This window comes from Pseudopodoces humilis, chromosome 11 (genome assembly GCF_049639895.1).
Source record: "Pseudopodoces humilis isolate 2021_Gansu_Grassland_sample_001 chromosome 11, ASM4963989v1, whole genome shotgun sequence".
Taxonomy (NCBI): domain Eukaryota; kingdom Metazoa; phylum Chordata; class Aves; order Passeriformes; family Paridae; genus Pseudopodoces; species Pseudopodoces humilis.
This window is the reverse complement of record NC_142210.1, coordinates 18,707,315-18,734,426: the sequence shown is the minus strand read 5'-3', so window position 1 is coordinate 18,734,426 and position 27,112 is coordinate 18,707,315. Positions and strand designations below refer to the sequence as shown.

The 27,112-nt window shown below is 45.5% G+C and overlaps 1 protein-coding gene and 1 long non-coding RNA gene across 7 annotated transcripts in view; one reads left to right on the top strand and one right to left on the bottom strand.

Moving 5' to 3' along the window:
• KCNMB2 (potassium calcium-activated channel subfamily M regulatory beta subunit 2) overlaps window positions 1-27,112 on the top strand; it is a 140,152-nt gene that overhangs the window by 76,776 nt on the left and 36,264 nt on the right. Inside the window, exon 1 of one of the 5 annotated variants that reach the window (XM_088061212.1) lies at window positions 12,321-13,333. The exons of 3 other annotated variants lie outside the window; for them this stretch is intronic. In XM_088061212.1, the coding sequence (XP_087917338.1) occupies window positions 13,260-13,333 (74 nt within the window). In that variant the 5' untranslated portion in view covers window positions 12,321-13,259. Of the gene's footprint in view, window positions 1-12,320; window positions 13,334-25,370; window positions 25,417-27,112 lie in introns of those variants that run through there. One more of the 5 variants, XM_088061213.1, reaches the window with a different exon arrangement.
• LOC148183622 (uncharacterized) lies at window positions 389-20,812 on the bottom strand. Of its 2 annotated transcripts, XR_015773479.1 has the most exons (3): window positions 20,669-20,812; window positions 20,401-20,472; window positions 17,847-18,705 (listed from the first exon to the last, which is right to left on the bottom strand). It is a non-coding gene; the product is annotated as an uncharacterized LOC148183622 (long non-coding RNA). The 2 variants fall into 2 exon arrangements; XR_015773478.1 differs by lacking the exons at window positions 17,847-18,705; window positions 20,401-20,472 and adding an exon at window positions 389-6,177.

Genomic DNA, 27,112 nt, shown 5'->3' with positions numbered 1-27,112 from the left:
GCCACAGGTTGCCCAGAGCAGCTGCACCTGCCCCATCCCTGGAAGTGTCCAAAGCCAGGTTGGACAGGGTTTGGAGCAACCTGGGCTAGTGGAAAGTGTCCCAGCCCATGGCAAGTGTTGGAAAAAGGTGACCTTTAAGGTTCCTTCCAACCCAAACCATTCTATGATTCTATGAAAAAAGCATTACTCCTATTGCGGTTTTTAGCTTAAAGCAATTTAGCCATACATGGAAGATGGATTTACTGCTGGATTTTTCTCCAGCAATGAAACACTTTCAAAGCTCTGCAAATCTTTTGTAAAGAAGTGATGCAGAACCACTGTTTAGTCATGCAAATGAAATGAGAATTAACTGTAAAACGTTCTGAGGACCATGAACTTTTTGCCAGAATTCATAGCAAAAGGTTTTTATTGTCAATCAAAAGGCACAAACACTTCAAAATTGTCCTTTGTGTGTGTGCATTGTTGGGAGAAGGGCAAACATTTTCTGCAGTCTGCAGGATACACAGGGTATCAAATATTGCTGGAAGGATGAAAATAGTTTTCTGAGAAACCTATGAACAGATACATAGAATTACTACTGCAAGCTGAGAGGGAAGAAAATTTTCCATTCATCACTGAAGCACCCCAACCTTTACCAAATCCATTCTTTTGCTATCTCCCTACACAAGACCAGAGCAGATTTTCAAAGAACAATATTTTGACAAACAAGCTACAAAATTCACTCTGTTCTGCTTTTCAGTCTGAATTATGTTTTCTCTTGATGGCCAGACAAACAGTTTTTTCCCCAGGGCAAGCCCACTATCACTTCACTGAAGCCTGGTGAGCAATCCCAGGCTTGCCCCAAGACAGCCAAAAATGAGCTGGTTCCTGGTCTCAGTAACTTTATGCTTTGGCATTTGAAAACCTTCTCATTAATTGCTTTTCTGTAAGACATGTATTAATGCACAGGGAACCTAGAAACAGTGGCAGGAGCATATGTTGGATTAGAAACTAAGAACTTGCAACTGTGCCTCCTGTTAGCTGGATGGTTTTGTTTATTTGTGCCATCATGTTTTACACCCTCCCCTGCATAGGAGTGTAATTAAAGTCACCTGGAAACATGAGCAACAGCAAAGCCACTGACTCCAGTCCTGCATGACAGTATATTCCTCTAACTTGGTTTTACATCATCTCTCAAATGCAGCCTGGCTCCACGCCTGCTCCCAGAAATGGGTAATTCCATAAATACATGGAATCCCCTTCTCAGCTACACTTTTTCCCCTGGAAATACCAGGTGCTGGGGCCAGCAGTGCCAGCCTTCAGCTCGGAGCACCCAAGTACTGCCAAGTCAGACTTTCAGGGCACCACATATGCACATTTAAAAGCCCAGCAGAGGCAGGGAGGATGGGAGATCCACTCCACACTGCACGTGCAGCACTTCCCTCTTTGAACTGGAACATTTGTAAACACAGTTTAGCAGGCTGTACATAAAATTTGAGCTCTCCATTACCATAATCTTAGAGATTATTACAGACTCTCAGATTGCTAAGGGATCAAAGATGAATAGCCATTTTAACCTGTGCTTCCATCGTAGCTTTTACAACATGAGATATAATGATCAGGTGCTCAGCTGATATAAACTACTGCAACTTTATTTTCACTGCTAGCAATAACAGCCAGTTCACATTATCCAAGGACTTCTTGCAAGGTTAGTATTAGACAAAGCTGGTGCAGCTCTCACTAAACTCTCTAGCATTTATTCTTTTTTGCTGCTGTTGTTTTTGCTGAGATCTTCACTGATGCGAAACAGTAAGATACTGTCTCTGCTGCAAACACTTGAGTTTGTTGACACATAATATCAGCAATAGATACTTTAAAAGAAGAAATATAAAAACCCTCTCACCACTGGCCAGAGTGCAGCTGGCGCAGTGGGACTGAGACCCACTGGTCCTGCACAGCACATGGCAAGGAAGGAGCACAAGCACTAGTCCCAGGTACAGGCTGTTTCCAAATTCCTGCTTGTCCCTGTTTGCAGGGTGTGCATTACACAGTGACAGCTTCAACCCAGCCAGGGAAAAAAAGGTCATTGTCATCATGACAGCAAGCAAACTCTGAAGCTGTGGACTCAGCCGCAGGCTGCGGGTGTCTCCATGAGACTGTGATGCTCAATACCCAACTGGTTGGAGGCTCAAAAAGCAGCAGCATCCTCTGTAATGAATGAGCCAGTTGTACTCTGCACAAAAGCCCCACAGAATTTGGTTTATCTCTTGGCCTCCACTTCAGTCCAGAGCTATAACTGTCTGTGAAAGCCAGAGAGGAATCCAGCTCAAAAGGTTTTGAAAGTGAAAGATATAAAACAAACCACTCAGGTGTTCTAAGAGCAAAGTGTTACCTGGATCTCTGGTCACGGAGCCAGGTATCTGCAGTGGGCCCCACCCTGCCGTGAGAGCGAGCAGCATCCATCAGAAAAGTCTGAATATCAGAGGTTAAAAGATGTGTTTCAGGAGGAACACTTGCATTATAAAAGAGTTGGTGAATTAGTCAGAGAGACTGGCAAAAAACCGGAAAGGCTGGAGAACACTTGAGCATGATGCCAAAAACCACAAGCCACTGAATGGCTCTGCTGTTTTGCAAGCTAAACAGCAATTCACACCATTAGGACCAAGAGTGACAGCACTAACAAGATTTATCACACAGCATCTACTCTGGACTCAGTGAAGGACTGCCCCAATAAAAACCTGCCAGCTTTGCTGATGTATATTATCCTTATTAGAACAGCCTCTCTGATAACCACATTCATTAGGAATTTTAGCAATTCATTTCTTCTTAAAAACTTCTGCGTATGAATTCAGCACAGACAGATGTGAATGGGAGCTTTGGAAAGACAGCATTATACTAATTCAGAGCTATATTTGTCAGTGGGTGTAGCAAAGAAAAAGGTTTAAAGTAGTTATTTTTCTGCAAAGCACATTTGTAAGTGAAATGGTAAATTACTGAAGAGCCTGTGCTACTGCCTGAATTTGTATTTAGCCACGCACTTGATCCCAAAGTCAGATGTAACATGGGGACACTGAGGCCATTATCCTCAGGGTGCAGTAATTAGTGCTCTTCACTCTTCATTTTTCTTGACCAAAATCTACACGTATTCCAAATTAGACACAAAACCAAAAGCAAGGAACTTTCCTAATGGCAACTCAGCGAAGCAGGAACCAACATCCCTCCCTCTGAGCTTTCCCACCAAAGCTGTTGGGTCAGATGGCTTGGCTGTGACAATGAGTGCCATTTCCCTGCCAAGGCTTGCTGAGCAAGGATGGGGAACTGCAAGAATTGTCACCTCCCATTTTCTTTCCAAGGTGACAGTGCAGAGGCACAAAAGGAGCAGTTTTCCCCCGCTGCCCTCGTGGATCAAAGCAGCCAAACACAATCCTGGTACATCCCCTGTGCATGGAGACCTCAGAGTGTCTCCCCATTCCTACTCCACAGCCTGTCCAAGATGTGGTTTTGTGATTGCTGCTTTACACAAGCACTGGGTGAGCTCCAACCTGCAGCCAAGCAGGGCTGGAAAAGGAGCAGCAAAGACTCTTGCTGGGGTGCAGGACTTCCCAGCTGCATCTGTCCCAGTCAGCAAAGCTGCTTCTCAAGCTCAGACACACATGGTGCACAAGGCAAGGTGTCAGAGATGGCCACAGGGACAAGGTGACACACCTCTAACACACCACACCACGATGCTGTTCCATCCCCAGCCTGCCCTATGGCAAGAGCTTTTGGGAATGCCATTCCAAGCATGCAGAGTGAAGCAGCAGTTTCCATATCTGCTCATTCAGCAGCTAAAAACCAGCAAAAATTTAGAGTCCATGCACAATTTCAGTGTTATCCCCTGGTGCCACAAGATGAAGCTTTTAGCAGCAAGGTCACACAAAAACTCCCAAGTTTGCCACGTAGAATCATCCCACTCCCAGACAGCCTGACAGAGCTCTCAGAAAAGGGAGCAGCATCTCTTGTTTAAATCTGTGTGCATTTATGAATTTCTCAGCTCTCTGTGTACTCAAAAGGTCACATCACACTTTAAAGGGTCAGGAATAGGAAATGCAGCCTTCCACTTCTGACAGCAAGTTATTCTATTAATCCTCACAGCAGAGACATTCACTGTGGTGCTGAGGGCCTACAGTCTACCTAGTCCTGCTGATGAGCTAGGAATAGCATTAAATGCAGAGGGATACCCTATGTTTGTAAGCCATGAACCATCAGTCTGTTTCCCAGTCTCTACCAAAAGCCACAGGTCAACACTCAGCCCCTCCTTTCCCTTGGACAGGGCTGAGGAGATGAACATGCATGAAACAGCAGCAAGGTATACTGAAAATCAACATTTCAGGCCACTAAATCCATCCTCTTAACCTGTGAAGAGAGGGGTTTAACCTTGTGATGGTATTAATACAAATCTCACAGTATAGGCAAACAGCAACTTAATTTTAGTGGTATAATTTTATCCTTGGATGGCCAGTCTTGCTATGGCATGTCTAACCCTCCAGAGGGAAAAAAGACCAGAAAAACCTGCAGCATGTTGTTATTGCGACAGAGAGGTGAGGAAAATCACCGCAAAGACCCAGGAGGCCATCCCACACAAGGGGACACAAATGATGCCAGAGGCAGCGAGTGCCACAGAGCATTTAACCAAAACTCTGCTGGAACAGCAGGAATAAGAGCTGACAGACCTGCTCTCCTAACAAAAAGTTCATCATGGCCTCTGTGGAAATGAGGTGTCCTTCCCTGCACCAGCTGGTAAACGTGAAGAGACAAGGGCAGCAGATAGACCTGGATTCCAATTACATGGTGCTGGGTTGGACATGGGTGCTACATCCAACTTCACTCTAATACTTCAAAGCCCTTCAGAGACAATTTTAAACAAAAGGCTAAAATGCAAATTTCAGCTCTGCCAGCTAGAGAAGAATTTTTCACAACAGCCTCTAAAACATTAGGCACATTATTATTAACGTCGTGCGAGAAGTGGACATTAATTAATGCTGAATTGCAAAGAAATTCCAGTAGTATCACATATTTCACTCCTGCTGCTGCAGCAATGAGCTCATTATGAATAAAGAAATTAAAAACATATATCAGAAGGCACAATTAATGGTCTTCCACTTATTATTAACTGTGAGCAACTTATACCCCCAGACTAGAATAAACGAGGAGGAACGTATCTCGGTTTTTGTTACAGGATAAGATCACAGCCCAAGGCATATCCTTTGCCGAGAACAAAGTGTTTATCAAGTGACTTCAAAGATACTCACTGTGACCTTGAGCCAAACACTTAATATCTGCCAACCAGCAGGTTTTCTATCTACAGAACAGTAACAGCAGCTCTCACCTCCTGCAAATTCAAAGTTTATGGTGTGAGGACCTCTTTTGTACTCTGTCCTTGCACAGTGAATTCCATAATGGTTGTGAACATCCTCAAGGCTCCTTCAGCCATAGCAAGGGGACAGTGAAATTACAGCTCAAGGTCACCTGGGAGGTATTTAGGAGCAGCCCTGCTGGAGGAGGAGCTGGGGTAGCCAGAAACACCTGGACACAGTAGATGACAGCACTGAGAAACCCAGCAATGCGTGGTTACAGACAATCCAGGGAGAATCGGGCTCAAAGAGTCAGAGGTGAGCCAAGACCAGCTGAAGAGAAGCAGATCAAGCAGAATAGGGTCAGTCGGTCAAAACTTTGTGCTGCCAGGAGGGGGGGATGACATTTTTTTTGCGAAGGTGTAGGATTGCACAATCATCCTTAAAGACAAGCACCAAAGCCACCTGCGGTAAATCACTGATGCTCCCAGGACACCTGAGAGTAGCTCAGCTCCACGAGCAGACCTGGCCCAGGGACACCAGCTCTGTTCTTCAGCATTTGCCCCTTCCCAAGACATCTGTCACCTTGCAAATTAACCCAGGCTGACATTCAGCCAGGCACAGCTGCAGCTGTAGTGAACCTTTCCTGCAAGTTCCCATGTCAGATACTTCTTTCGGTACTTCTTGCTTTCAGATCTTCTATTTTTACTATTTCCGTCAGTCTTTTTGTCTTGAACTGAACGTTTGCCTTCACATTATTTCCATCATTGTTCTGCCCATATCTAATACATGTGTCAGAGACTGCAAAATTCCATGAAGCTTTACTAAATCCAAGTTTTCTGGTAAATAATAGCAGCACGTCCCCCTGTTCAAAGAAAATTATGAGAGATTTATTAATGTAGCATCAAATGAATTTCTGTTTTATATAATTATGCATTGAATTTAAAAAGAGATGTCATGCAGGCAATCTTTAGAGTTATAATAGACAATCTGTAAGAAAGAACAAAGGAAAATAATGTTAATAAAACATTATGCCCTAAGCAAGAAATATGCTTCATATATCAAACATGAGTAAAGATAGTTATTTGATGTAAAATGGAGGTGTGACCTTGCTGCAGAAGCGTTCATTACCTAACACTGCAACAAGCAAATTAATGGATTTTGGAATGGTGCAAATAACAGCAATAATAATAGACATTTTGGTTCCTGGCATTTGCTTGCTGACAGCCAGATTTAGCAGCAAGTGGTTTGTGTTATTTTTTTTTTTTTTATGAAAGGGATTGCAAATAGAATTCCACATAACCCTAAAGACATCACAGAAGCATGTGTCTAGTGCAAGGGTATTGATGAGTAATCAAGGCTTTACAAATGCTTATAAGCCAAGCAGTGGAAGCCCAAAAACAAAAGGCTGGCTGCCAGAAGAGGATGTGCTTTATGCAAGGGCCCAGGTACATGTGGTACTCTCAAGTATACAACATCCTGACATTCCCAGCCCCACATGAAAGGTGATCATTATGGTTACTATGGAAATTACTCACGCAATTTCACATGCCTTTTGCACATGATGAACAGTGATAAACAATTAGTCTGTTGATAATGTGAGAGGGAACTGCAGCACTGCTGGGAGGTGTAGAATTGTCAGGTTATGAACATCTTCCTCCCTGCAGAGACTCCCTTGCTAAGTGATGAGGGTTGTCTGAATTTCCTCTTCCAGTAGGTCCCAGTTCAGTTCTGGCTGTCCTGGGCTGGACTGCAGCTGCCCAGAGCCCTGCTACACGTCACCACCTCGAATTATCAGCCACAAACCTCTTCTTCAGCAGCTGATGGAGAAGGTTTGCCCTTCCCACCCCCACAGCCTGTCTGCAGAGCACCAGGAGCAGGCCACAAGAATAATGCACTATTCCAGATGAAAATTTCCTGCAAGAGTGACTGCTGCTCCTGGAGGAGTTGGACAGATAGGGAAAAGCTGATGGCATTGCAGCGATAGAGAGAGCACTGAAGTGTGCTGCCCCAGCTGAAGGATGTGCTGCCAAAATTTACCAAAGGGAGCAGGAAATGCTGTACAGGGGGTTTTACCTCATTAAACCTCACAACACCTAAACTGGGCCTTAGGAGCCACTTGCAACAGATGAAGTATTCTGTGTGGACCTGGCAGGATTGCCTTGTTTTTCAACAAAGATCACAAATAGATTTCTAAAACACTTTGATGTGTTTAAAAAAGTAAAGTTACTAGGCAAGTAGGTACAATAAAAGAAACATCTCTGCAAATGGAAAACCCCCAGGCACATATGCCTTTCTAAATGCTATTGGAATCTTAAACTCTGATAATTGCTTTATAATGTAAACAAATGCATTATGAGCATGAACACTACAGCCCATGCATCACCACGGCTGCACTTTGAGCTCTGCCTTCAGTCATTTCCCTCAAAATACATTCTGATTGCAATAGGCTTAAATCTAACCCATGACAAGAGCTGAAGTGAATTCATTTAGTGGACCAGCCTTTTTTCCCTGTGGTTTTCTGTTCAAGACTGGCAGAGGGAAGAAGCCTTGCACTACTCGGCAAGGCTGGGCACCAGCTCCAATGCTGCCAGCTGGGAGCCTGTCCTGGCATGGGAAAAGAGCTCCAGCAGCATTTCCAGAGGGCACCAAACACTTTTAGGTGTCTACAGCCGTGATTTATTAGAGACCACTAGAACAAGGCAACTTTTCTAATGTAGAAAATTTCCCTGCTCAAAGTGAAACAAATTAAAATGGAGAGGGCTAAAAACAAACCTGGCTGCACCTTTGCAAGCTGTTGTTTCTTTCAGACATGCTCTGAGTTTAGCAGCTTCAGAAGCTGCATCTAAAATATATTTAATCTGCCCTATGTTCTATGCATTTCTCCTCACCCATCACCACCCAGGCTGATGCCCAGCTCCCCACACAGCCTCCTTGCCCCAGGGACAGGTGACAGGGCAGACACGAGGAGCTGCCTTCCTCCTCTCCCCCTCTTCTGTGGACTAACACACACAGTAAATCACAAAAAACCTCAGCTGCATCAGGGAGGGAATGAAATGAGGGGGGAAATTGCCTGAAGGTGCAGGAAAGGCTGGATTTGGCACATGGCAACAAGGAGCTCCCCAAAGCTGGAGTAGGATCTCCATGGTGCTGGGCTATAGGTGACCAATCTATTGCTGGTAGGTCCTCCCTTAAGTTTGCTGCTTATGCTTTTCGTAGAATTCAGGCTGCAGTTGTGTGTTGGGTGCCTGCTGCTGAGTTTCTGGAGTGAAAGTTTCACAAAATAGTATCACAGTTTACAAGCAGTGGCCTGGAGAGGAAATACTGCATTTTCCCTGTGTTAAGGGCTCTGAAGCATTTAATTGAAAAGCTTTAGCAACCCTGTACTTAGGAAGAGGAGCTTGGAATTTGACAGTAGGTTTTTGGTGTCAGATGTGTGCCTTTTGCTTTTCTGGGGAGAAAAAAAGAAAGAATAGCAAGCCAAACTGGCCAAATTGTGACACTGTCCAGCTTTGCAAACACTCAGTTTGCAAGACCTGCTCAAACATAGGTGCCAAATTCTGCAGTCAGGCTTGCTCCCAAATGTCCTGACGCCCCAGACCCCAGGAGGGGAAACTTCTGCTCTCAAGTCCTTGGGTTTGGGGACAAAAGCAAAAAACTCCTTCTCCCTGTGTCCTTCCAGAAGAGCCAACCCAAGTGCAACCCACAGCTCTGAGCTTCCTGCTAGGTGCTCAGGACTGGGTACACCCCACCAGAACTGGGGAGGCTACAAGGGCTGCACTGCCCTCCCACAGATCCCAGCATGACAAGGGATCATCCACATTTGGGACAGGAGTCTGTTTTAACCACTCCTGTACCCATGTCCCAGACCTTTTGGCCATGCTGCAGTTGCAGTCATCATCACTTCTGAGAGTGCTGTGATTTTCTGTACTTTCAGTTCCTCAATTACATTGATTATCACATTAAACATTCCTGGTACTACAAGAAGAAACTAAAAATAATAAGCTTGTATCTTCCTAATACAAATGAAACCCATTTGTACTACTAAAAGTGTAGCAGGTTCATTGTTTCACAGTAATGAAGCTTTCATCTCAAGAGATTAAATTCATAAAAAATACTTGCCAAGGCTTTGCACATTTTCTTTTTTTTTTTTTAAACTGCCATTAACAGTCCTTTAAGTTTATATCTTATTCAGCATTAGACCAACAATTGAAATAAAAGGGAAGAGACACAGAAAAGCAGGAAGAAAACACCATCATCTCTGATGGCAGGGACCTTGCATCACCCTCAGCCAGGCAGCCCCGTGCCCACCCAGGCTGAAGGCATTGTGCACCTTCCCCTGCTATAAATAGCTGCAGACACCTTTGTTCCGCTTCCCAAAATAGAGACACATTGCAAAGGAGATAGGAAGAGTAAAACACTGCACATAAGCTCTGCTTTTATATCTATAAATATGAATTGGTAAGCAAACCCACGCAGGATGGGCAATAGCCCAGCTGAGGAGACGCTGTCTGCAGGCATCTGCAGGGGAGCCAATGGAAGGATGCAGGCAGCAGGTGGGGGGTGAGGAACAAGCAGGTTTTGATGCTTTTTCACTTCTCCCCACGACATGGTCCAAGTCACAACACTGCAACTCAAATGCATGACATAAAAACTGAGATCTGGCTGCTCTGGAGTTTCAGCAAAGGTAAACTGTCCACCTTCAGGTCTGCTCACTGCCTCCGTAGGTCAGGACAGGCTTTGAGGGAGCATCTCCTGCTCCAGAAGAGTTGAGTGGAAGGGCATGGCACCCAGGCTCTGCTCTGATGCTCCCCCAGGGGAGATGAGCTCCTGCTACCCCTGGCCAAAACAAAAGTGATCCTGCTTTTCCCAGCCTGCTGGCTTCTGGTGGCAGAATGGCACTGAGTGACAGTGCTGCCGGAGCTGACCTCTCTCCATCCTTCCCTCCATGAAGGGATCCTGGAGATGAAGCCAGCCAGAACATGCCTGCAGACATCCCTCCCTTCAGGGGCTCTGTCTGCTTCCCTTCCACCAAGAGGCACAGGCTCACAGATCTGAGAGCAGCAAAAGCTTTCGAGCTTCAGGAAGGAAACTTAAAGGCAGGAGAGAGGTGGAGGAGAGGCTTCCCCTTGTGATGTCCCTTCAAGCCTGAAACAGCAGCAGCTGACCCCTCACAGCAGGGTCTCACCTGCCAGGGCCAAGCCTCAGCACCCACAGTGGCAGCAGGAGAGCAGGAAGGGGAAGGATGAGCATCAATCTCCCCTTTTCTTCCTGACTGAGGTGGAAGACAGGCCCTGCTTATCAGAACTTTGATTATCTAAAAACTCATCCCTTAACCAGAATGAGGTCATGTTCCTGACATGTTCAATTGCATCAAAAATAGGATTGAATATATCAGCCCTCATTTACCAGAACCAGTTTATTTTCACCCATATTCCTTGGTAATTGTAGGTCTGAGCACTTTTGGCTTTGCTGGTATGGGCAGCACATTTACACTCAAGCTTTTTCCTGCTAAATATAAAGACCCACAGGTCTGAATCTAAGCAGGGCAGGATCAGGCCTTCCCAGGCAGAGCATATGATGCTGGAAATCTCCTGCTCAGATATTAGAGGTGTCACACCACCTTATGGGAGCACAGACTTTGTCCCAAATTGCTGACATCCATGGAGTATGGTTTCCTTACCTGCCTGGAGGAGCTGCACTCCAGCTGCTGGTGCTTCCCAGGGCTGGGCAAGCTTTCACAGTGAGCTCAAAACCCTCTTGCAGGGATGGAAAAACAACTCACGAATCTGGTGCTTTGTTGCTGTTTGTTGTAACAATTTGAGAAATTAGTGCTGTGGAACATAAGGCAAGTGAGGAAACGCAGAGAAGGATGTGAGTTGTCCAGTGACTGCCCTGTGAACCTGCCTTGCTCTTCTTCCTCTCTCTGTTCACTTCTGCCAGGGGCTGCTGGAAGGGTTCTGCAAGAGAAATCTAGGAGTGATATTAATTCCTGATTTGTCTGGTAAAAGGAATTGGAAGCAGCTCAGTTCCACTCCTTTGGAATTGATGTCCCCTTCACTGCTGCGGTGGGCTCAGTGTCACAGAGAGCCCCAGAGGGAGCAGGGCAGTCCTGCTGGGACAGACACAGCATGCACAGGGAGTTGGGGCTTTCTGGCTGTAGGTGCCCCAGACGCGCCCAGCATGAACAGTCACCTCCAGTCCAAAACCACTCCCTCATCCCTGAGGAACCCCAGGCAATTCTCACCACAGGGCTTCCTGGCCTCCAGCATCCCTCACTTACACTGACTTTCTGAGCACAATTACTCACTATTTCAAACACAGAGTGTTCTTAGCCTCACCTTGGACCAACTTTTCCAGCAGTCCTGATTACTAGGAAAAAAAAATAATCTTCAGTGAGCACCTTCCCTGCAGCTTGAGCAAGCAGCAGAGCAAAAGACAGCACTTTGCTGTGTGTGAGGAGGGGGTCAGGCAGCAGGGGCTCATTACCAGATCCAGAGGGCAACCAGGCAGCATCAAACACACCAGGCACGCCTCCTGCAGAAAGTCACCCCACCTCTGAATCTTTGTACTTGGCAATCAGTCCCACGCAAGGCCAGAAATCTGGCTTATTAAGGCATGAACTGCTGAGCCCCTCGTTAAATGCCAACCTCATCTTCTCCTGGGGGATTATTTACCCCGCAGATGGGGTTACTGACCCTGGAGCAGCAGAAAGGATTTCTAGCAGAGATGAGGCAATTGGGGCACATTTGCCATCCATAGGGTAATACCAAGCTGTCTCACAGAGAGGCTGCTTCCCACACACATCAGAAAATATCCAGTATAGCTGTGTGCACACAAGGCATATGTCTCTGTATAAGGTATCTACATAGTGTAGCTCCTCTTTCTGCTTTCTGTGTTTTATCTTTAAATTGGGAGAGCTTTTTAGTAGCAAATCATCAGAGAGGAACTGCTAGTTACCAAGGAGATTCTCTGATGAATCAGAGACTGACTGGTATAAGACCTAGACAGGCTGTAGCTTCTTAATTTGCGAGACCTCACATTTTAAACAGGGGAAAAAAGATCCTATCGCAACTAACTGTGGACTTCACTGGCAAAAGCCGCTTTTCTTTTTTGCTGTAGAAGCAAACAACAAGAGCGCAGCATGGGAAATGAGTGAGCAGCAGGAGACGAACGGGAGCGTCTCTCCAGCACGTTCCTGACTCAGAAAAGCAAATACCACCCAAGGACAAAGTGGTCCGATGGAGGTGACTGAGGGAAAGGCTGGGAAGCCCCTGATTTCACACCAGCACAGGCAAGGGCACGCAGGGATGGGTGAGCACTGGAGAAAGAGCCGCACGCCTGCTGCTGCCCAGCCCTGACATTTCGGGAAGCAGAGGGTGCTCGGCCAGCGAGGTGCTGCCTGTCTGTGTGCTGGCCACGGGATCAGCACAATACTGGGACTGCCCCAACCCTGATCTCCTTCTTCTGCCTGCCTCCTGCAGCTTTCTTCCAAGGAGCAGGTGAGAGGGATGAGCTTTGCTAAATGACAGAGAAGGCACCTACTCCACACGGAGCATCCTGCCCTCATGGAAATTGCCATCATGCCCCAGGGAAGTCACGGCAGCCAAGGACGTGCAGGCAGAGCGGATTTCAAGAAGAGCTTTTATAAATGTGGGGAGAACAAGGAGCTTCGTGAAATAAAGTTTGGAGAGAGAAAGCTCATCTTTTTTTGGGTTGACTTTATTCAGAGGGTCTTCACACCCACTTCCTTCTGACAGCTTGTTTCTGTGTAGTTGCTGAATTCTGGTGCTTTGCCTCTATTTAAAAACCAAAAGTAATTAAAACTTCCTGGGAACTGTGAAAGCAGCAAGAAATACTTGGACACATTGAGAGACAAGATATTTGGAAGCCTTCTGCTGGTAGATAGGCTGTTTTCCCAAAGGTGGCAACTACAGAAGTTCATAGATGAGAGGGAAAATCTCCCTGTCACATCCCATTGAAATCTCCATTTTAGGCACCGCTGCTCCTCTGCTGCTCAGGTAAACCTGATCCATATGGGGGGAAGCTGCTGGATGGGACATTTGGGATGGGGATGGTGGGGGAACTTAGGGAAGTACTGGAGGGTGGAGAGCAAAGCATGTATTAGAGTGCATTCAGGTTCTACTGCTAGGTACACACTGGAAAAGGATTTCCTAGAGCACTTACATCTGACAAGAGGCTGGCACCAGCCAGGCTTTAACTGAGGAGTCGAGTGAAGGACATTTTATTAGTTAACCAGTTTCAAGTGCTGCTTTGAGATATATATTACACTTGCTCATCTGAGGAATGAATTCGCTGTTGGTAGCATTTGCAGGCTGGAACTAGAGGCTTACAGTAATGCCTAACTGATGCATATTGTGATGTTTCAACTTATTAGTGTACCCTGTGGACCTCATTTGGAAAGCAAAATACTCCAGAATGCTGCAATAGAGACTGAAAACAGCATATGGGGTAGGGAAGGGACACAAGAACCACTCCCTGACAGCAAGCAGCTCTCAGAAACACAAAGGAAAATTGTCAGGAAATTCCAGGCTGTGGCTCAGAGCCAGGGGGGAACTCACTGTCCATTCCCCTCCAACTTCACACACAGGAGCTCACACAGCATTCACTGCCAGCGCTCCCCAGCTGTGTCAGGAAAACTAAAGGTGGAGGAGTAACAAATTAAAACTGGCTGCCAGTTTTAATGCATTTGCTGGGAATTTGGGTCTTATTTGACTTCATATTTGTGGTCTTTGTTTTGAGGTGGACTTGAAGTCATTTATGTGTTTGCATTTAAACAGAAAAATCCTGAGGAAGCTGCCAACTTCCCCCGCTGACAGAGCACAAAGTTCCACACTCTCCCCAGCTTCCAAGCATCCTGCTACACCACAGCAGTGCCATTACTCCAGCCCTGGGCTGATTGGGATTATTCATATTCCTCAGAATGCATTCAGAGTTTGTTTGTTCAAATGTGTACAAGCAGCAGAAGCTGCTGGAACAGGAACCGTATCATACACAGTGATTTAAATCCAAGAATAGAAAACGGGCAGGTTATGGATTTATGAACAGAAAAAACTAAGGCAATGAGCATTTAAATAATTTGGATAAAAAGCTTGAAGCTGAACAGAACAAGTGTCCAGATGGGAACTTGAATCTTCACCTGTACTTTGTAATAACATATTCTGGAAAGCCTTGGATGCTGCACAGTGCAGTTGGTCTGAGCACAGGGACCAGCAGTAGCAAAGCCCCTTGTGGTGTGATCCCTGGGCTGGAGCAATACCTGCATTCTGCCTTTGTTTGTGGATTTTGACTACAGTAAATGAGTAGGGGATTGACAGTAGTCTGAACAGTGGCTTTGGAGTAAGGTTTGTCACCACAAACATCTGCCTGTTTGTGGTGAATAAGGTAAAAGAAAGAGGTGGGGGTTCATGGGGAATGTGATCTGCCAGGTGAAGGGTGGTTTCCACCAAGCAGTGACAGCACATTTGGTCCCTCCTCCTAACCTGGTGTGGGAATGAGGAGAGATTTTGTTAGATAACACTAAAATACAAAGAGACTGGCAGAGCTTGCTCCAGCCCTCCACACATTCTTACATGGTGTTTCTGGGCAATCAGCTATTCTCAGCACATAGAGAGTCTGTTGCTGAGCACGGAGTCCAGGCACTGGGGGAACTTATGAAACAGCCATACAGATTAGCTCCCTGCCATAATCTTCTCAGTCTCACTGGAGGGAATCCCATCTTTCCCTAGGAGGCCTTAATTGCCCCACTAGAAATCTTATTCTCCAGCAGCCCCTTGGCAGGGCAGGTGGGTTTTACTGTCCTGCACCAGCCAAAAAAAGTGGGTAGATAGATGCCACAAGATACTTCCCCCGTGTGCCCACCATGGTGTCCCAGCATTGCCTGACCCCAGCCATCACCCCAGGAGCCCCAAGGCTTGGGTGGGTTGAGTCAGCCAGGTTTAAGAGCAGGACTCAGGATCAGCCCAGCACCTCCCATGCCCTGGAAGACAAAGTTCTGTGCTGGCACAGCAGGGAGGTGCAGGATCACTCCTGACAACCTTCTCTGAATGACCCAGATTGCACCAAGGGGCTCTGGAGGGAGCCTGCAGCCAGCACTCTTCAGATGGGAGCACAGTATTTACAGCATGGGGCCCAAGAGAGACAAGGAGCACAGCCATGGGAAAGGAAAGCAAAAGGCCTCAGCACCCCTCCCACCTTCAAAGCCGGTAATTGTTTCTTAATTCCCTTTTGGCTTTTGTTTTTAGAGGAGCTGGAGAAGTCACCCCTTCTCTGTGCTGCTTTGCATGCCAGGTGCAGACTGCTGGGAGATCCCAACACCAAGCACTGAAGGTTTCAGGCTACTATCCAAAACGCCAGAGGCAACACAGCAGACTGGAGCATTGCATGTACCCAGAAGGGACCAACATCTCTCCCCTTTAAACTTGAGGATCATTTGGGAGGTCAGCGTACTCTGAGCCAGATGCAGGATGTTGTGCCAACAGAGGGCAGGGACAGCAAAGTCTCCTGGCTTTTCCATGCTTGTTCAGAAGCTGCAAACACAGAAGTACTGATGCTTGCAGCGCCCTGCAGGTGAAGGTCAGGTAGAGGCAGCAAAGGGGTCTGCATGAGCTTCCTGAAATAATGCCTGGGGGAACATGCCAGAAGTTCCCACTCCCACGGGAGCGTCCCTTTGGAGCACTGCAGCACCTCTTGTGCTGAGCAATCCTTTTGGCTCTTGTCATCTAGTTGAAATGCAACAAGCATCCTCCCTAGGCAGGTGCAAGCCACAAGCACCATTATTCCAGACATGTAAGCCACTTAGAGCAGCACTGCCTCTCTCTTAATGGAGAAGAGGCACCACAGCAATAGCTACATCATGGACCATTAACTCACTGCCAGGCAGGCTGATCATAGACTTTAACATGCATTTAACCAGAGGTCTAGAGCAGAAGTACTGCAGTGCAACTGTAGAAATGCAATTTTACAGAACAGCTGTAGTGCCTGTTGAACTCGGTGGCAAAGCTGCCTCTGGCTCCCATGTGAGCAGGGACTCACTTCTGTGTGCCCAGGCAAACACTGTCAGGTAGAATATTTGGTTGTTAACAAAAAGAATGAGGCAGTATAACTCCATTAAGTGTTTCACCAGAAATTAGGCAGAAAATTATTTAAATGTCATTTATGTAAAACTTCCCCAGTCCAGAACTGAAGATCTGCACTTCTGATGCAGCCCCACAGACGTGAGGGCATCAGGCACATTGATATTCCTTGCTGGGCTGCATCCAGATCAAGCTGGCTTCACTTAGCACAGCACAGGCTCATACTTGTCCCTTACTGCCCAACCATCATCTCCCAGATGCCCTGTTAGGGTGTGCAGGGGGGAAAAAAAGCCAGATTTTTATGTAATACCAGTCAGTTTAATTACAATTTGCTCAGCAGAGCCTTGTCCATTTCTAAAAGAGTTTTCCTCCATTGGTAAGCTGGTCTTGCTAACTGGTATGTGTCCAGCAGTAGTTATTTTCTTCCTAATAGCAATGGAGAATATGGAATTGTCTTTAATTGGAGCTTTCAAAGATCCCCCTGTTTCTCAGCAATTAGCTTCTGTACTGGGTTTGAGCTGAAGAGTAGCCCTCCATGCTAAAAATACAACAAACTTGAAAAATTGTCCATTTTTTATTCTGCTTTAATCCTTAACTCTTGTTGATGTGTAAAGGTTGGTGGGGAGGTGAAATGCATCCCATATGAGGAAAGCACAAGTGAAAAACCTCAGAAATGTTTTAAGCCCATCCATGTCCCACCCACATGCTCATAGTTGGGTTTATTCTGCTTAAAACTGAAGTCTGACCCCTGCTAATGACATAGTTAATTATCTCTGAGTGAAGCTGTGAGGAGCACTGGGTGCTTCTGAGGCAGGGGAGCCTGTTGGGAAGCTCTCAGCCCTGCCAGATCCCCTGACAGCTCTCTGCACTGCAGGCTTCCCTCCAGGGACCAGCAGGTCAGCATCAGCAGGCAAAGGTTGTTCCTGGGATGTTCTGTCAGCCCAAGTCTCAGTGTGGAAGGAAAAGAGCTTTTCCCCCTCCCCTCATCTCCAGCCCTCTCACTTCCCACTGGGCACACATCCATCCTTCTCTGTCCCTCAGGTCTTATTATCATCCTTATTAGATTTCCCACCCAGGCCTTATTCTACCTCCCCAGCTGTCCTCAAGCCAAGGCACTCCATCTGACACTACAAATTGCCTTATTCTCACCCTCTTCCCATCCCTCTGCCCTCCATCCTCCTGCCCCCCTGCATTGTCCCCACACCAGCTCCAGAGCTGGCACAACATTCTTACCTGAGGGATGGTGTGCTTCTAGCACCTTGGAAAACCCTCCAGCCAAATTATTAAAACCATTTAATACCACATCTTACTGGTACAGGCATTGAGCTACTTAAAATAATTGTTTCTCACCAGTTACAGATAAAACAGACCTCTTAATAATTTTTTAATCATTAAGATATGGCCTGATGTGCATTATGAGATTATTAACAGCCCCACAAGTGAAATAACAGATACAAGACCAAAAGCTAAGTCCTAAGTGTTCTCAGATGCCTGTAGATTAATCATTTTATATCTCCATAGGACCATTTACCAAGGGTTTCTATTATCACAAAGTCTTAAAGCCACAAGACAGCTCTGTTCCCATTTGCAGCTCTGCCTTTCCTATAGGAGGCAGAAGCAGGGAAGGAAGGCGCTTGTTTGCCTCCAAATAGAAGTTACTGAAAAACATGGAACAGGATATAGAAGTTTTGATTCCTCATTTTCTATTTCACTCAATAAAAAAACAGTGCCTTGGTCTGTCTATCCTCTGCAGCAATTATGGAACTAATGCTCTTTTTAAAGTATATTTTTCTTCAGTGTTTTCTAGAAAGTACACATCCACTCCTGATCCCATGGGCTCAAACTGTACTGCTGGTATTTTTGAAATTGATTGCAGACTCCTGATCCATAAAAAATAAGCAACACCACGAGCAAAACCAGAGCACAGGTGCTGCTGAAAAGTGCAGTCACTGCTCAGAATCTGAGCTTGTGGTGACACAGCAGGAGACAGAAACCCACAGCCTCCTTCCTGCTGCACAGGGGCCAATTTCCTTCCATTTGGGGTTTAAAGAGATGCCCACACAGCAGTGCCTGTGTGCCCCTATCGAGTGCTCTGAGTGCTCAAGAAGCAGCACAGCTTGGCTTTAATTGCATAAGCACACAGCTTGTTCAAACTCCACTCAGGCCCACACTCGAGGATCTGAAGTGGTCCTTTGAGCAGTCACAGCCCCGGATGCATCAGGCTCCTTTGCACACACATGAGGTGCTTGAAGGCTCCCATCCTTGCTCCTGGGTGCAAATAAGTGTTTCCTTTCATGCTGTAGAATCAAAAAGACCAGCAAATTTCTGATGTCACAATGGTCAGGAAAAGCAAGACAAAAAGTTTTGAGCAGAAAGGCTCTACCAGGATTCACTGCAAAGCATCATATGAGTTTCATCTATCTCCTTTTTCTCTTTACAACCACACTCGATGCAGAAGCAGTACATTTCATCAGGGCACCAGGAAGCCACTGCACTGCTCCCAGCCCAGGCTCTGCAGGAGGGACCATCACACACACAAACACCTATTCCAGACTGGCCATTTTTGGGTTTTTTGTTGTTTGCACCTGACACAAGCATCCAACCACACTCATAAGTCAGTCAAAGCATCTGCAGCTTCCACAGGCAAAGCCATCATGTGAGACAAATGGCTCACTCGTTCTCAGCATGGTTAATGGCCATGAACTTGGAGGCTGAAATCTCAGTTCATGCCAAGGAATACAATAATCATCAATAAATTCTGTCCACAAATAACCAGAGAAGTCCTGAGCTGTGCTATGGACCAAGGATGGAAAGAAGACTCGTTTATGCCTCAGTTGTTTGTGATCACTCCAACACTCCCAAAATTGGCTCCCTCAGAATTATGTTTAATGAGTCATTGCTATAGCCTAACCCAGAACAGCTCAGTGGTATGTCATTAGATCTGCTGTCTGGCACTACAGATACAGCTGCTCCCACCCAAAATCGCCCATTTGAGCCCTTGCACTTGTTCAGCAAGAGGCAGTGCCTTCAGAGCTTCAGCATCAGGCCAAGAACGACCAGGTGCTCAGGTCAGGCAGATACAACCATCAAATACCCTCCCGTCAGCCCTGCATGTGCTGTGAGGAAGGGTTGTTTATTTAGGGGAGGTAGTCAGCTGGGAGAAGGGAAAGCAAGTCCCTTGTCCCTGATCAGAAGCATTACAGACTGGAGATCCCTTCTGTGGGACCAGAGCCAAGCTATTGCTTCTTCAAGGACCTGGCCAAAATCCAGCCCTTAAAAAGCATTATCGATGGCATGTTGTTAGGTGTCCTGAGGAAAAAGATATTACAGAAATATGGGCTATCATTCATTATTGCTGCCAATTTTATAGGACAAATGTCAGCATAACACAGCCAAGGCCTCGTGTTTCTGATGCCAGCAGGAGCTCACAGCCCTGGAAAAGCAGGCCAGGCACCCTCATGCTTGGCACCAGCTGGGGACAGGGCCACCACTGAGGGCTACCACAGGCAAGAGCTCAAATGCCCTGCCAGAGTTCAAATTTGTGTAATTTTATCTTTCCCAAAAGTGCTTTTTTCTTCCTCCACCTTTAGCTGAAACCCCTGACTGTGCTTTTCCCAGTGAGGCGACTTGGTGCCCACATGAATCTTCTGGCTGCACCCTCGTGTTTTCCCCCAAGCTGTTTCCCCATCAGGGGTGTCCATGAGAGCACTCAGGCTGAGTCTCATGCTGCAAACCATCTGGTACAGGCAGCATCAATCAGCTTCCCTCAGGCAAGGTCTGATTATTAACAGTGGAATTTTCCAAATATTGACTCATTTTAGCCTAAATAATCTCATTCTGCTGTTATTGCCTACAAAGATGGCTCTGCTTCACCTTCCACAATACTTCAAAAGTGACTTAGCTGCATCAAAGATATCTCACGTGGAATAGCACCAGAACCAGGGCAGGTTTAGTGCAGTCCATCAGCCAAACTGAAGTTCCCAGACCCCTACCTGCTCCTGTCAGACAGTGATAGGCATAAATCAATACACTCATTTCTGCGCCCTTTTTCCATGACTGCATGCCTGCAACAGGGAGGGAAGCACATACATTGAACCTTACTGAATTAAGTGTAGATTACAGTGAACACAAAAAAGTGACATCTTGATGCAATATAATTTACACATTTCACCCCAGAAGGGTGCAATACAGGGAGCAAAGATGTTTTAAAAAAACATGTATATATAAAAAAGAAATACATCAGACTACTGTACACGGTACCTTGGAACACAAAGAACAGCTTTCCACTTGCTTGCAGCTCCCCATTCTTTGGTCCAACATCTCTTAAAAAACCACAAAATTTCTTCAAAACAGCTCACAAAGAAGCACCACAGAACAAACCCCTAAGACTCTCTCTGTCCTGGGTGAACTATCCCTCTGCTCTTCATCAGCCTGGATCATAGGCACCTGGAACCCACAATCACCCATCTTGCTGGGCTGATTGCTCTGAATTGCCATGGTTTCATTAACTTCAACAGATCCCTAATGATAATCAGTGTCAGCTGAGGGTGCAGCAACTGTTTCTGCTGTTTGTTTATGAGCCCATGTTTATGAGTGTTTGGAGAGAGTAGATTAAAAAAAAATCACATTATTTTTCATATTAAGCCTGAATTCAGGAGGGTGGTAGCTAAAGCTAACTTGCTTGCAAGGAAAAGGATTTGCTTTGTGATACACTGGTTCTACCTCTGAAATTCAGGTATGGGGTTTAGCATCCATTTATTTAGAACAACTTCAAGGAACAGCAAGCAGGAGATAGAAGAGGTTTTGGATGTTTTCCTGTTGCTAAGGAAACTTCCTTAGTGGTGGCTCTGGGCTCATCACAGCTGGGTCACTTGGGCTTTGCTTCTCTGAGTAAGGGGTGAGTCATGGCTGGAGAGTAAATGCAAAAACTTCCTCAGGAATGCCTTTATCCAGTGCTTCTACTCACTTGTGAGAATAAAGATTTAGATTTTAAAGTAGTGGTTCATAATAAAATGCTCTAGCAAATTTATATTAATATTTTCATTAGTAGTCACATGCTCCATATTACCAATTGTATCTAACCCTTCAAACACACAGGGAAAATAAAGCTTTTTTTTCCACACGCTTTTACAGGTCCTGTCAGCATTAGGGTACATCATGCCAAAAATGTCTTGATGTCACTACACTTTGAATAACACTGCTTTCTAGTTCCCTTCACATGATACAACCAAAATCTGAGGTACTCAACACCAACACTCATTTCTGAAACTACTAGTAATAGATTTTTGTGAGGCACTAGTGGCCAAACTTAGGTTTCAATCTTCAAAAGAAGAAAGGAGTGGTTATTAACCTTTACCAAACCAGCTGGGTGTGCTGACATACAGGAAGGTGCTGGTGCAAGAATGTGACACACATGTGACCATTTCATACTCTCACCTGTAAATTTCATGGTCCTTTTACACCCTTGTGCACCCTGTCTCTGAGAGGCCACCAAAGAAATACCTCCTGGTTTTGTATGTTTGATTCAGGTTTTTTTACATCTTGATTTTGTTTCTGCAAATGGTGGAGTTTGACATAGGACCAGGCATTTTTAGGCTGTCATAAAGTGTGGATATTACAGATGTGCATTACAAGGCACTTGTTAATGATATTGTATCTTTGTACTTAGGGCTCCATCTGGATAATCATCCAAATGCTTAGCTGAGCTTTAGACCTCATAGGTCTTCAGCATGACCTGAAGCTGCTCCGATTGCTCATGGGATGATGGGCTCACCAGAATTCTGAATCAGGCCCTACTCTGCTCCTTCTTGAAGTTCTGGTCAAACCTTTGAGCCAGAGAGCAGCAGTTGGTGTTTCTCGTCTCAGTGCTTTTCTTCAGCAGCCTCATGAGTCCCCTGGTCTGGGTAATACCTGTTCAGTATTGCCCTGGAATAGATCAGGAATGAATCCCAGGGTTTTGTTCCCAGGCAGAGTATCTGTTGAATCAAATAGCTCATCAAGCTGTACTGAACTGAAGAAATGAGCATTCAGTGATTTGTTTACTCCATGTGCCTTCCTGTAGTGAAGATTTCATCTACACTTCCAGACTTCTAGATTTTTAATCTGAGATTGACAGAAGAAACTATCTAAGGATTCAGGTCTTAAACAATGGGGGTTATTTCTCATGTCTGCTACCACACAGCACTGAGAAAGCTGGAAATGCCACATTTCTCTTTCCTCTCCTGTTCCCCTGGTCAGGGGCTTGTTTCCTTTTCACAGGCTGTAGGAGCTGGACTCCCTATTTCTCCATTTTGCTGTCAGACAGTTCTGAAAGTGTCAGAAAAAGTCCAAGGTGCTGCTGGCAGTCCCCCAGGGAGATGGAGCTGCCAGTTTGGCACCTGCCACAGCCCTCATCCAGGGCATTTTCAGTGCCAGAACCTCTGGATCCAGCCTCTTGCTGGGGCATTTGGAGGACCCTCACAAGGAGGATTTTATTTTGTGAACGTAGACCGCTGTGGAAGAACAGTGAGGGCTGAGCTCGTGCTGCATGAAGCAAACCGGACAGAGTTTAAGGCTTTAGGCTGCCTGCTCCTGTCTTGCTTGACTCCTGGCCTCTCTGCTTTGGTAAACAATGCAGGCTGATCACTGCATGATGCCTTTCCTCAGGCATATGGCTGCTTCCTTCTAAAGCCTTCTTACTATGGAAGTTTACAAGTGCTAAGATAAGCATTTAATCCTGCAGGGCTCGTGTTCAGCATGGTCAGACCATCTGCAGGAGCTCTGCTGCTCATGCCAGAGCACCCACCCCAGCAAGACAGCTCAGACAGCTCTTTCAGTGACTTTAACCAGTGGGTTTGGGGTCCAAAATTTAACTCAAGACCCTCAAGGGAGCATTTGGCTGATTTGGGACCTGCTCAGACCCTTTGATATATATCTGACTGTCTCCTCCAGGCAGGCTGCCTTGCAGCAAGTCCTCATCATTCATTTTAAAGGAGATCTGCATTACAGTTGGAATTTCAGAACCCTCTGGAGAGTCTTGCAGTGCTCTTTTCCCTCCTCTGCTCACCTTGCTGCTCTGCAGCAGCCACCAGACCAGGGAGGATGCTGGGTTCTTACTTATTTGTGGATCTCAACAAATGCAGTGGGTGTCTTAAGGTCAAGGGTCCTCCAATTCCTACAACATCCCCTCTGCCAAGCATGTGTTGAATTTATCAACAAAATCTTTTAATACTTCACGGGAACATCAAGGTTGAAAAAGATTTCTAAGATCATCAAGTTCAACCATAAATCCAGTACTGCCAAGTCCACCTCTAAATGTCCCTAAAATATTTACCATGTTCTCTACTGTCTTTTGTGAAAATGTACTTTGGCAAACACCATACTTCATTTACCCTTGATTTTATAGGCCTTGCCAAGGACATTTCCTATATGCTATGTTAGGTGCTCCCATTTGCTCGTGTAAGCTGCCATTTCCCCAAACATCAAAACATTTCTAGACCTCTATGTAAAAGTCTTTCAAAAATAGAAGAATGAGTTTTAATACTGCTTCTCATTAGTTTAATGGGAGGTTTGTAGGTTTGCTTGTTTTTACAGTAAAATAATTGCTGTTGCAATTTATCAGCCACACAAATGTAACGTTGTTATGGCTTAGGTAGCAAAGCTCACTGTAAACCTTTGCTAGGTGAGCTGTAGCACCCCCTCTTAAGCTTGGGGTGCTTGGCCTTAGGATTCCAAATTATGTTCCAAATTTTCAGACATTCCAAAGCTTGGAAGGTGGGATGAGTTAATACCCAAACCTACCTCTACTCTCGAGGCAGCAATTCAAAGTGAGACCTGATTCCATCTGGTGAACCTTGGCTCAGACAAATGATAAATTTATCTGTTGCTGCCAGCTGTGAAGCAGCAGGGAGCTCAAGATGAGCACCCACAGCATTCAGCCCCACAGGCCAGGGTGTTGCTCTCTGTTTCTGGATCTAGATAAAAATCCATCAGCCTCCTGGGAAGGAAGAAGGTGCAAGGGTTAATAGCTCAACAGTGCCACAAGCTGTTTTGCCTGACATGATGGGACTCTTGTGGGAGCACTGCTTCTGTGGTATTGTTTTTATTTTCTTCAGCCTATCTGCAAGAGAAAGTCTAATCTTATGTACTATCAGCCTCACAGTCTCAGATGAGACCATGTGGAGATGGTTTATGCTACATCCATGCAACCACCAGAACACTCTGAGTGTGAAGATTCAATGGCAATTCCTCAAGGGCCCTCCCAAAATTTAGCACAAACCCTTAAGTGAACATTTGACTTTATATCCACTGATTATATTTCTAATTATTTATTTAAAAAAATGACTGATTTCTGAACCAAGACTTACTGAAGATTTAACAGCTTGGCATTTGAGCATCAGTGACTTTGTTTCACTGAATTTTCCCATCCACTCCCTTAACTAGATGTTACCTCCCAACACAGAGCTCCAGGGCCAGCCCTGTGTCATGGGGAGCCAACAGGCAGCAAATGTGACATTGGAAAAAGGCAATAGATTTTCACGAGTTGTTTGGCCACTGACCACAGCTGTACATGGCTCAGAGAGGAAACCTCAGAGCAAGCTCCTCTGCCCTCCTATCAATACTTGAATCATGCAGCAGGTCATGGGTTGCCTCCAGGGCAGCCAGAAATTTGAACCCAAAACCAGACTAAACTCATTTGCAAACTTCGTGTCTCTATTCTCCAAAACGTGACTTGCTCTAAAGATAACTCCATTTACTTCCAGATTGCCTTAAAAAAACCCTTCACCTAACTTTGACCTTAAATCCTTCTGCTCCAGTAAGGGCTGAGAGAAGACTGTTATTTAGGACTCCAGCACTTGTTAATACTCTTAAAGAGATTACTCAAATCTCCTAAACAAATATCAGAATAGATTCTGGATTAATCTTGGGTGCTAAAATGACCTTGCTGATAAAATCAGCATCATCAAACCTCACAGACTGAAGAGGGAAGCCTTGGATGTAATTTTGACTCTACTCAAGCTACTATCATGGTAAGTTATCAGACTGCTCTGCATCTCTCTCCCCCTATCTCTCATACACTTGTAATATTCCATGGGAATCAGTACAAGAAGTGTCAGATCTTCCAGATCCTCTTGGGAAAAACAATATACTGAGACAGCCACTGGGGCTGTGCACCACCCACTCTTTTCTTCCACTAGTGCTTTTTGCTTTTCCCACTTTGGATATTTTAGTTTGGTTCATTTTGGTGTCAGCATGAGACTGGTTTGTGGAACATCCCAACTCCTGTACTGTTCAAAGTGCCATTGATCAGATTTGGATTCAGTTTTGTGCATTTGGCAAGGTGGTCAGGCACATTGGTGTACCCTGGGGTTCAGCATGGACCATCTCCTTTGCCTGCCACCTCTGAATGATTTCCCCTGTTTGCAGATAATGCCCAGAGTTATTTATGTCTTGTGTCTGTGTGCAGTTTCCTTTGCATCTCACTTGGGCTTCAGAAATAATTTGTCCTGCAAAGACTGATGTGGATTTTGGCCTTGTAATAAATATTTTCCTTAGAACCAGAAGTGAGTTCTTAACCAGGGGTTTGTGTTAAGTATTTTCTGTCACTGTGTTGTGGCCAGGAATGAGTCCCAGAAATTTTCCCAGGAATCTGTGAGGAACATTTCACAAAAGAGAGGTCATTGCATCACTTTCAACCTACATCTCTTCTGTTGTTGCTCTTTTACAGTTCTTCTCTAACCCCCTCAGATTTCCAGTGTCTGCAATGGGAAAAAATTAAGTCCAATAAGAAATAACTGGCTATTTTAAAAAAAATATTCCTTAGAGGGCAAAGTCCATTACAACTGAAGCATTTACATTTAGTTTCAAATCTCTTTACCCAACTTTCATTTTAATTTAGTCATTTGCTAATCCTAATTTTCCAGCACTGTGCTTACAATATCTAACCGAATATCACTCATGTGGAAACACATTAAAATTCTGCAACAGACTGGAACTTATGGCCTCTGAACTCTTGTCACTTTGCTTCTCAACTGTCAACATGTAATGGTGGGTCTGACTCCCTCTCCTTACAAACATATTGGTCACCAATCCCTTCCTGGGCACTGCTCCATTTCACTGGCACCGCTGTCCATTATGGCAAAAGTCCCACCAAACTTCAAGGTCACCTGATGCAGGAACACAACTTTCATCAAAAGATTCCTTCACATGCTGTTATTTGGGCTTTCTTTGGTCTTAAATAATGTGATACATTTCAATGTTGACAGTGTGGTGTGTTGTGCATAGAAATAGCAAATGATTGCACTGTGTCAAAATACTGGGAATAGTGTGATTTGTGCCCAGCAGTCAGAGCTGAGAAACTGTGTGTTGCACACCCTTGACTCCCAGGTAAAAGGATGAATGATCTGGTTTTGTTCCACTAAGGAGGGCTGCTGTTTGAACAGGCAGATCCGAAAGCTCCGATTCCATCACATCACCCTGGTTCACCCACTCCAGATGGGGCTGGGACTCTCTTCTGACAAAGAACACCACGCAGGGAGGCCACAGTGGACCTGGCCCTCTGATCCCAGCTGGGCTCACAGGGATCAAAAGTGTCTGCAAGGACCCCAAGCTGAGGCTGAAAGTGCATCTCCAGATGAGGCAGCTGAGAGACACTTTGTACTCTGTGGAGCTGGCTCCCTTCCCTCCACAGCTGCCTCATCCATTCTCTTCAGGGGGTTAGATTTC